This window comes from Zonotrichia albicollis, chromosome 4, assembly GCF_047830755.1.
Source record: "Zonotrichia albicollis isolate bZonAlb1 chromosome 4, bZonAlb1.hap1, whole genome shotgun sequence".
Taxonomy (NCBI): domain Eukaryota; kingdom Metazoa; phylum Chordata; class Aves; order Passeriformes; family Passerellidae; genus Zonotrichia; species Zonotrichia albicollis.
In genome coordinates, this window is record NC_133822.1 from 6,986,319 (window position 1) to 6,997,112 (window position 10,794).

The 10,794-nt window shown below is 44.8% G+C and overlaps 1 protein-coding gene across 1 annotated transcript; it reads left to right on the plus strand.

Moving 5' to 3' along the window:
- The first annotated feature begins 940 nt into the window (after positions 1 to 940).
- On the plus strand, positions 941 to 8,281 carry ECHDC3 (enoyl-CoA hydratase domain containing 3). Its single transcript, XM_005489265.2, has 5 exons — positions 941 to 1,109; positions 1,196 to 1,317; positions 3,429 to 3,526; positions 4,371 to 4,571; positions 6,059 to 8,281. Exons 1-5 carry the CDS (start codon positions 982 to 984, stop codon positions 6,386 to 6,388), a joined length of 879 nt encoding a protein of 292 aa, XP_005489322.2. The 5' UTR covers positions 941 to 981; the 3' UTR covers positions 6,389 to 8,281.
- The last annotated feature ends 2,513 nt before the right edge of the window (positions 8,282 to 10,794 follow it).

Here is a 10,794-nt window from a genome sequence, read left to right on the forward strand (position 1 = left end):
ATAAATTATGATCTTCTTAGCTCTCACGTAACCCTACAGAACTTAATGTCATGTCATGCCAGTTACTCTGGGCCTCAAAGCAATGTCATTTTCTCTGCATGACACTGCTGTTCTCTCTCTCATGACAGATCCACCCCAGTGCCACTGACAAGTTCACTCAGCACAGTCCTAATCTCCAACCCACAGTCTCAAATGCAGGTGCTCAGTGGAATCTGAAGAAATTATCCCATTTTTGAGCGCTCTCCAACATCCCAGCTACTCATTAATGACACCACTGCCCACCCCTGCCTTCCAGTGCAGGAAGGACCGAGGGAGGCTTTGTGTGGATGGTCTGTTCTAGGAATGATGTGTCCATGGACACTGGTGAGCCACACGTCGAGTGCTGTGCCCAGTTCTGGCCCCTCAGCTCAGGAAGGGCACTGAGGGGCTGGAGAGGGCCCAGAGAAGGGCAATGGAGCTGGGGCAGGGGCTGGAGCACAAGGCTGAGGTGGAGCAGCCGAGGGGGCTCAGCCTGGGGAAAAGGAGGCTCAGGGGGGAACTTTTCACTCTCTGCACCTCCCTGACAGGAGGGTGCAGCCAGGTGGGGGTCAGGCTCATCTTCCAGGCAACCAGCGACAGGACGAAGGGATATGATCTTAACTGTGACAGGAGAGGCTTGGGTTGCACATTGGGAAGAATTTCTTCATAGAAAGAGTGACTGGACATTGGGGCGACCCGGGGAGCTGGAGTCACTGTCCCTGGGGCTGTATAAGGAAACCTGGCCGGGGCACTCAGTGCCATGGTCTGGTTGACAATGTCTGTTTGGTCATAGATATTCTTCAGCGATCTTTTCCAACCCAGCAGATTCTGTGACCCGGTGCCCCGGCAGCAGCACCCGGCCGGGCTCGGGCTGGGGCCGCGCTGCCGGCCCCGGTGCCGCGGAGCTCCGCCCGCCCGGCCCGCTCCGCCCCTGCCCGGCCCGGCCTGCCCGACCCCGCAGCGATGGCGGCCCGGCTGTGCCGGCTGCGGAGGCCCCTCACGGCCGCCTTCAGCAGCGCCGCGGCCGCGGGGGCCGGGCAGGCCCCGCCGGCGGAGCCGCTGACGGAGCTGCGGCAGGCGGGGGGCGTGCGGTGAGCGGGGGCTCCAGGGGCTCCGGGACGCGGCCGCGTTCGGAGCTCGGTGAGCGTAACCCCGCCGTGTTTCACGGCTTTTGCAGCACCATCGTCCTGAACAACCCGCGGCGGCGGAACGCGCTGTCGCTGCCCATGCTGCAGAGCCTGCGGCGGGACCTCCTGCACGACGTCAAGAGCCGGGAGCTGCGCGTCATCGTCATCGCGGGTACCGCGGCACCGGCCGGGCAGGGACACAGCGGAGCCGAAACCCAAACCTCACTGGGAATAACGGGAAACGGGGCGGGAAGGGACCTGTGTGCTTCCCTAAGGCTCCCGCGGCTGTCAGTGCCCGGCAGGCCTCCCTGTCACGCTCTTCCTCTGTACTCACCCCAGCTTCCCCTTTCCTGTACTTAATTCCTCATTCCTAACTCAGCACTAACGACCCAATGGGGTTTTGTTACGCTTTTGGTTTTAGCCAACATGTCTAAGCATTAACACGCTTCAAAATGTTAGCACTGAATTCAGTCGGGGTATGGCATCCTAGGGTCAGGGTTAATTTTTTTTTAAGATTGTATGGAAGGAATACTTTAAACAGAACAAAAGCCAAACGAAAAAAAAAGTTCTAAGAGTTACCAAAGCATTAACATCCCCACACAGGGGTTTTGTGCAGGAACAGGCAAAGGTAGGATGGCGCTTGTTGCCCTGTTGACAGGTACAGACTGTAGTGAAAAACAAGGTTTCTGCAAATCAAGTGCTCTGCTTCCCTGCTCTGAGCCAGGATCAGCCCCATCATTTGGTTTGTCAGAACTATTTTTAAAAACACTCCAGTGAAAAAGATACTGCAATATCAATACCACAGACACCAGTGACCCACAGATGTAAAACAGCCTCTCCCAGAGCCTGTTACAGTTTCCTTCCATTTACATATTAAGCTGTAGAGTTCTTAAAGATAATGAAACTTGAGATATACTTAGGCTATCTTTTTTTTCCTCTTGCTATTTTAAGATAACCTTCCCTTTCCCCCCTTCCAAACATCTCAGATAAATTGTTTTATTAATTTAGGATCATGCTGTTTCCTATACATAGAGGAAAACTCTGTATTAGGGCACACACACAAGAGTAGAAGAGAGCTGATTTCACAGGGGTGAGTTTAAATATACATATTCCTCATTTCAAACAGCAGTTGGAAATTTTGCAAAACACTGAAGGCTCTTCTTTGGGAGTACAGTGCTCTGGGAGTTTGTGAGCACAACTGATTTTAGTTTTTTAGAAATTGCACATTCCTGTTTATTTCTAATTCCCCTGCAGAATAAAACACAAAAGAAGAAATTGCAAGAAAATAAAAGATTGCTCAGAGAATTCTTTGGGCCTTTAACACAGACTTTGCAGTGGATTCTTCAATGAGGCTCAAATTAATGTAATTCATCTCCAGATATATTTTGCCAACCCCATGAGCTGACTGACAATTGTCTGGTTATTTCTAGATAGATTGTGTCCCAGTAATCTGGTTCTTAAGAAACAAATCCGTTGGTAAGGTTTGATCTGCATAGGTGTAGCTGGAAATATCACATCCATACAAATATCTGAGAAGTTCTGAAGGATTGGAAAACATCACATTGGTTCATTCTATGGCAGGTAGTGACATGGCAAAGGAAAACTGTTGTAAAGATTGTGTGTCTGTATAGAGTGTTTTGATCTTAGTAAACCCAAAGTTTAGTTCCACAGAAATCTCCTCTTTTGCTGTCCAAACCCTAAATATGCTTTTGGGGGTTCTCTAGATGACAGTTTAGTAGTGGAGAAAACACTCCAACAACCCTTCTGGTTCTCCTGTTGCAGAATAACCTTTTTTCTTTCTTTTTCCATTGTGACCTTCAGCACCGTGACAGAAAAAATACTGATGCTTACTTAGCAAAAGTTAATTATTAATTCTGGGTACAGTAAATAGAGACTAAGTATATTTATCAGTCTGAGAGCAGAGCACTCCAGCCTTGCTCCAGCTGATAAGCTTGTGTTGTACTGAGGAGCTGTTTTGAACATCCTTACACAAAACTGGGCTCAGAGGTGAAGTGCATTCTTTCTGAGTTAAGTGTAATGGAAGTAAAATGAGACCTTGAAAAGTGGCAATGGCTGTTACTGTGCTCAAATGTTGCACTGCAGCAATTTAAAGTTACCATAAAACCCAGAAGGAAATATTTTGGAATTCTGTTCAAAACTCCCTCCCCAAACTCCTTTTTGAACATTGATATGTCATTGACATGCCTTTAGCTGGGACATTGATACGCTCAACCCCTGATTTCTTTATTACTTCAGACTGACTTTTCCTGAAATTCTTTGCAGCTAAAGGACCTGTATTTTGTTCTGGCCATGATTTAAAGGAACTGTCAAGTGAAGATGATGTGAAGCATCATTCCCAAGTATTTGAACTATGTGCAGAGGTAAGCAGTTCTTCTTGAGTGTCTCTGCCATTGCCTGCTGTTAAGAGCAAGCATTGGTTTAAGGAGGGACAGCATTGGTCATCTGCTTGCTAAAGTACAGATTATTCCTTCAGATTCCTTGATTTTTGCTGCTCTGCTATTTGAATGCCTGATCCTGGTGAAATTATGTTTGTTCTGGATTTCTCTACATGTACATAGAAGGGCTAGAATGGCAATGTGCATGTCTCCAACAATGGGCACAGTCAGGGAGTGTTCCTGAGTTTAGCCTTAGTTCCTTGCAGCTGAGTATTTGGGCAATGTCTTTTCTAGAAGTCTAGGGATAACTACTTTCACATCACTTGTGATCAAATGTTCTTTCCCAGCATTTATTTAGTTAAAAGTTCAGGATCAGCTTAAACAACTAGTAGACAATCTGAAAGTAAGATGTGACTCACTGGTTGTCCAAGTTTTTGTTAAAGAGCAGGTCAGGGAGGTGGGAAAGTTAAAGTGAATCCTGGAGCCTTTGGAGAGAATGGCAAAATCCCCTTTGATAGTGGTGGAGCTAGAATTTGACCCCTAATCCTCCTCAGTGTGACAACAGTGAGTACTTGGAAACCTTTTGTTCTAGTTGCTCCAGAAGTAATGATCTCTAAGACATTGCTGAGCCCATATTTAAGGAATGCTGTAAAAGTATTGTGAAATGCGTGAAATCCCCAGGCCCTTCATCATCCTTTCGTCAGAAAGGAACCAAGGTCCAACAGTTTGGGCTTTCTTGGTAAATAGAGAGGAAGGGTCTTATGATGGCTTCCAAAACAGGATTGTGTCACCCTGAATTTCCATCCTGACCCCTCTTTTGTGCATACAGGTTATGACTTTAATCCAGAAACTTCCAGTGCCAGTGATCGCCAAAGTGAACGGCCTGGCTACAGCAGCTGGCTGCCAGCTGGTGGCAAGCTGTGACATCGCAGTGGCCAGTGAGAAATCTCAGTTTGCTACTCCTGGAGTGAACATTGGGCTCTTCTGCTCCACACCAGCTGTGGCCTTGGGCAGATCTCTTCCAAGAAAGGTAAGCTTCCTTTCCAGATATTCTTCATAATTTTGCATAAAGTTGGTTCCTGTGTTAGGAGTTTTAGTTCCATTGCCCGAACTTTATTTTCCTGCAGTGCAACATTCAAAATATTTTATTTCAAAAGGCATCTCCATAACTCTTTGGAGTGGGAAAAATAATAAAGGGTGAGCTCTTGTTTAGGAAAGGCAGCTTTCTACTGATGTGACTCCAACCAGCACGAGCTCGTCCCAGCAGCCCCCAGCTCAGCAATCCCTTTCCTTCCCAACAGACAGCTCAGGGCTTCAGCCAATGATGTTCTCCCCTGAGGAGGAAACCCCTGCAAGTTCAGGATAACAATCCCACCGAGGCATCAATTCTTGCCAGGCAATGACATTTCACTGCCAGCAGGATCTGCCTGGCTGTAGATCAAGATGCTTTAAATAGCATCTAAAACCCTCCTGTAGTGTCTTCCTGTTTTATGTCCTACTGATTGTGGCTGCACATCTCTCACTGCATAAAAAACTGTACAACCTGTAAAGCCAATTGGATTCATGCAGGCAGATGGTCCAAGCCCAGCAGGGCTCTGCTGGGATGCAGTGACTGAACTGCACACATCCCATTGCTGGATAAAAGCTTCAGCTTGAAATTTCCCATCTGCAGGGACATCCTGTTCAAACAGAGTCCATGGGGGATTTTTCCAAGGCTGCTCTCGTGTGCATTTGCAGCTGTTTCTGAGTTAGTATTTCTGGGCTGTAGCATTACCTTTTTAAAATGTCTGGGAAATACTTTTCTCTGTGCCACTTTTCAAAGCAGTAAGAATATTCCCTACAGTTCCCAGAACTGGTGATTTTTAGCTTTTAACAAAAGAAGTTGCTACTGTTTGTAGCTACCAGAACAAAGATGCTAATGAGGATAATCAGCTCTTATGATTCAGGCATTGGTCAATTACTCCAGGAGTCTTGGAAAACTTTATTGATACATAGCATTGAATAGTCACTGAGTATTTGGGGGAATTTTTAGTCTCAAGCCTCAAGCACCAGATGCTGGAAGCAGCATGAGACTGAAATAATGTATTTATAAAAAGTCCATATTTAAAACCACTCATACTAAACTTAAAACTAGGACAGGTGTTTTCAAAAACTGCACAAAAAATTAAAAAAAAAAAAAATGCCCAGCTGAAAATACCAAGTTTAGTCATTTGACTTTGTAGATGATCCACTTCTCTTTTAATTCCTACAGCAATCACTAGAGATTGTGGGCTTTTGAGGAGAAACCCAGGGGTGTCAGCCTAGGACAGCTGGAAGCAGTGGGCAGGTTTGAAGAGACCAGCTTTAGACCCTTCTCTTTGCTGAGACCTCCTAACAGGTCCTTGGCAGTGTAAAAGACCAAAAAACTTAAATCATTTATGAAAATAATAACTTGTACTTGAAGGAGGAGGCTGAAATTCCCCAAACAAAGCAAAGCACTGAGCTGGGTTGACTTACTACAATATTTGTCCTTTCCAGGTGGCTCTGGAGATGCTTTTCACGGGTGAACCCCTCTCTGCCCACGAAGCGTTAATGCACGGGCTTGTCAGCAAGGTGGTACCAGAAGACAAGCTGGAAGAAGAGACCATGAAAATCTCTCAGAAGATATGTGAGAGCAGCAAATCTGTCCTGGCCTTGGGGAAAGCCACCTTTTACAGACAGATAAGCCAGGACCTTGACACTGCTTACAAAATAACTACTAAGGTCATGGTAGATAATTTGACTTTGAGAGATGGGCAGGAAGGCATTGAAGCCTTTGTTCAGAAGCGAAAGCCTGTCTGGTCACACTCTCAGGAGGAGAAGAAATGAGTCCTGTCTCTAAACAAACCTTAGCTGTGCTTTATGATTCTTCACACAGTTGCCTTTGGGAACTATATTTTTATTCTTACTGAAAGTTAAATTTCTCTTCTTACAAATGCCAGGCAATAAATTTACTCTAAGTATGTAATAAATGTTAAGAAAAATCAAAGAAGATGGGTTTTCCTTGATAGCAGTGAATTTAATCTGTGGTTTTAAAAGTAACTCTCTGCTGCAAAAAACAGTTTAATGTGTCTCTGCTTACATATGGAGTCACAGGGGCTGAGGGAGAGCTCAGATCACCTTGTACAGAACCTCCCCTCCATAGTTCTGGATGAGAATTGTTATTTCTTGTTATTAATAGAGAATTGAAGGGCTTGGACACATTCCAGAGATGATGGTAGTAGGTATGATAATGGATTCCAGGACTGTTAGAGTGTTGCAGACAGAAGCCTGTAACACAGTTGTGCATTGCTCTTCATATCATCCTGTGAGCTGTGTCAGCAGTTTGTCCCCCACAAATCCTGATTTCCCACCGTCAGTTCAGCTCCCAGCTCTAGGGTTTTGTTGACTGCAGGGAGGATGAGCATGGGTTGGGTGAAAGGCAGTGTCTTGCCCCAGCTGTACTTTTTAGGCTGCTGTGTTTGTTGGGAAGTCCATCCTTGTGCTCAAAGCTGGGCTTTTACAGCACTGGACCAGTTCAGCCATGGATTTAAAGACTTGACGAGTTCAAAAAATTGGGGTTCAGATGCTCCCTCTGTGTAATCAGTTGCAACCCTCCAGGTGAATTTTTTATTAATGTCCAGTCTAAGCCTTGAAGCAACATTTTCTGGCCACTCCCCCTTGTTCCATTATTTGGCATGATTGAGAAAGTTTAGCTCCATTATCTGTGTAACTCTCTTAAGCAGTCACAGGCTGCATGTAGACCACACTTAGATTCATTCCTCTGTGCTAGACTGACAAGCCCTGCTTCCTCCACCCTCCCTGTAGGTCATGTTCTCTGGGAAACCAGTTTGGCATCCCTCCAGTAGACCAGTTCCAGTTTCCCCAGATCCCTTTTGTACTGGTTGTGCTGCAACTGGGCTGTAGCCTAAATATGGCCTCAGCAGATCTGGGCAGAGGAGAGCAGAACAGGCCCCCTTGTGCTGGCCTGTGAGCAGTGCTCAGGGTGTGCTTGTCTGTTCTGTGAGGAGAGTGCACTCCTGCCTTGGATTCAGCCAGGCATCCCTGGGAGCCCATTTCCAGCAGGACTGTGCTCTGCCACTCCACTCCTCACCTGTCCTGCACTGGTTATTCTTCCCAGGTGAAGAAACTTGCATTTCTCCTTGGGTTGTGGTTTGGATTGAAGCCAGGCCTTTTGGGGTGTCAGCCAATGCCCCAATTTTGGAGAATCTGCAGATTTGCTGAGGATGTGTTATTGATGGCTGTAGTGGATGAAAGGAGCCTTGGTATCAGTCCATGGTGATCAGCACGGGACGATCTCCCAGCAAACACATTTCTTCTCAAGTTCAACACAGCCAGATCATGAGGGCTCATCCATCTCATCCTTAAACAGACATCTAAGCAAGACCACGTGAATCACAGTATGGATGGGCCTTTTTTCTTTGTTGACAGTAGAAGCAGCCTAAAGGGCTTGGAGCAGACTTGAATCTCTTTAAGTTATATCAAATGAATCCTACCTATGACTACTAAAACTCCAGATGTGGAAATATCAATTACACAGTTCCACAAGGTCCCTTTTCCATCTACATGTTCAAAAGAACAAAATTTTCATTTCTGCTACAAGTTTTAATTTTAAGAGTGGAAACTTAAACTTTAATTGACCATTACACTGTTTCACATTGAGTGTGAAAAATGTGCATCATTGGTGCTAGCTGTTTTAAAAATAAATTTTTTTATTGTTACCACCAGGAAAGATGGGTAAGTTTTTTACGAACTCACCCAGTTTATATAGGTTAGAAACTGTTATGAGCAATTGTGAGATGGAAGAGTTAAATCTGGAGCCCAGTAACCTTCACCATGTCCTTTCCAATGCAGTAAGATGCTGCACTTAGCCTCTGTTCCCACACGCTGCTCTAAAAGCATTAGGAAAGAGTAAATTGTTTTTAAAAATATTTATATTTAATGGCTATCTTGCAGCTACTCAGCAAATCTCAACTGGCTCTTTTGTTCCAGGCTTTTAGAAATAAGTACATTATCTGATTTTTGCAGAACAGTGCCATTTCAGCTAACTGCAGTAATAAAATGGTTTCACTGGCCATCTTAAAGCATGAGTGACAGTTTAGATGAGCACATTGTTTCAGAAATTCAGAAATTCTTCTACAGTTGATTGCCATCTACAGGGTTTGGCATTATTATTAACTCCATTCAGATCTTGAAGAGAAAATATATTTTGTTTTAACTCAGTTTTCACAATACTTGTACTTTTTCATGTAGTAAAGTAGTTATGTAATAATAGAATTATGGGATCACCATAGAATGGTTTGGGTTGGAAGGGACCTTAAAGACCTTCTAATTCCAACCCCATGGCAGAGACACCTTCCACTAGAGCAGGTTGCTCCTGAACACTTCCAGGGATGGGCCATCCACAGCTTCTCTGGAAAACCTGTTCCAGTTCCTCACCACCCTCATATTAAAGAATTTCTTCCTAATACCCAATCTAAACCTATCCTCTTTCAGTTTCAAACCACTCTGCCTTGTCCTGTCACTAGTGCTTTTGTAATTAGCAATCATCAGTTCTAAAAATGTTGGTTTCCACAGAACATTTCCCTCTTGCTTGAACACGAGACAGAAAAGCTTCAGAAGGTTTTATAACATTCCTATACTGGCCCCTGAAGACTGACAAAACAACTTAATTTTTCATTTCTGACTTGCATGGGCTTTTTATTTTTGCCCACATCTGCCCTTATTGTTTAATTTAATGGATTTACAGGCTATTCCTGGGAAACAGAGCAGTTCCAGAATTGTTAATTAAGTACCACAGCCAAGAAACAGCAAATCAAATGATAGATTGGGAGCCTTATCACCGTGTTTATCTGCTGCCTGAGGGAAGAGTTTGTCCCAAAATAGCAAGGATGCTATCCCTTGTCACCCCCCCCATTTTTATTAAAGAATCTCTCTGCAGAGAAGTCTGCCAGGTAATTAGCCTAGTTTCAAGTCACCCTAACAGCATGTGGCTCTGGAAACTAAGTGCAACTCCATCTGCACACAGCCTCTAGGATGCAGCTAATCCTTGGAAATGACCAACAGGGACACATTTTCTGTCCATATATACAGGAACAGCTGGAATGGAAACCAGTCATGATACACAAGCCAGGAATTGCCAGCATGAATGGAATGAACTGCCTCAGAGTCCATGGAGGCCTTAGAATGGCTTTGAGCCCTTACCTGGAAATTTGAGAAAAGATACAAAGGCAAAATGTAGAGGATATGATTGTTTTACTTGGGATGTAGCTTCAGGCTCCCCTCATGAACAAGGCAAATGTGACAAATAATGCAAGGCACAAAATTATTCCTAATTCATGGACCAGGCAATGACCTGCCCCACCACATCACCTGGGGAATATGCACTGAAAGTAGAGTTAAACAGAAGACATGGGTAATGGGCAAGGTATTTATACCCTCTGCTCCACAGAGCCCAAGGACAGCTTTTATAAGCTTTTATATAAACTTCATGGAGTTTCCTTAAGGCCACCCAACCCAGAATTCAGCAGCCTGGGTAAGAATTAGTTTGGGGTTGGTTTGAAGTAATCTCCTGTAGCTATGGAGGAGAGAGCTTGAAAATATGTCCTACAAAGGTCCAAAAAGCTGGATGTAGTTCACATTAAAAATACATGGCTACCTCAGTGGCAGGAGTCAGCAGCAGAGTTTTTACCACCTAGCTCATGATTTGTGAGCATTTGGAAGGCAGCAGTGTGTCCTTCACAGAACTGCCTCTGGGTGATTCCTGTGCTGTCACTCCTGTACTGCAGGTGGGGAATTGAGGCCAAGTGTGCTGGGCCTGAGGTCTCCTGGTGAGCCCGTGGCACTGGGAATGCTGACACCTGCTCCTTGCATTTCTTCAGCAACAAAGTTTCTGGGGAAATCAGCAGAAATGCAGGATGACTGTGTGCCCTGAAGTGACTGCAGAGGCTTCTGAACAGGAATTATGAGCTACTGCATCAAAGGCCTCTTGCTTGACATTTATTGGCTTTTTGATGAATGTTGGGGTAATTCTACTGTCAACAGTTTCTCATTAGAAGCCTGGCAATGTACTTTCTGACCATTATCTCTCTCAATATCACACTGTGTTGCTACAAAGAGCAGGGGTTTTATGTAAAACCCATCTATCTCTGTAGCTGCAAACTTTTCTAATAATTCTACATTTAAATAATCTCATGGAAATGCTGGCTGCTGTATCTGAGCAATAAGGAGACTAG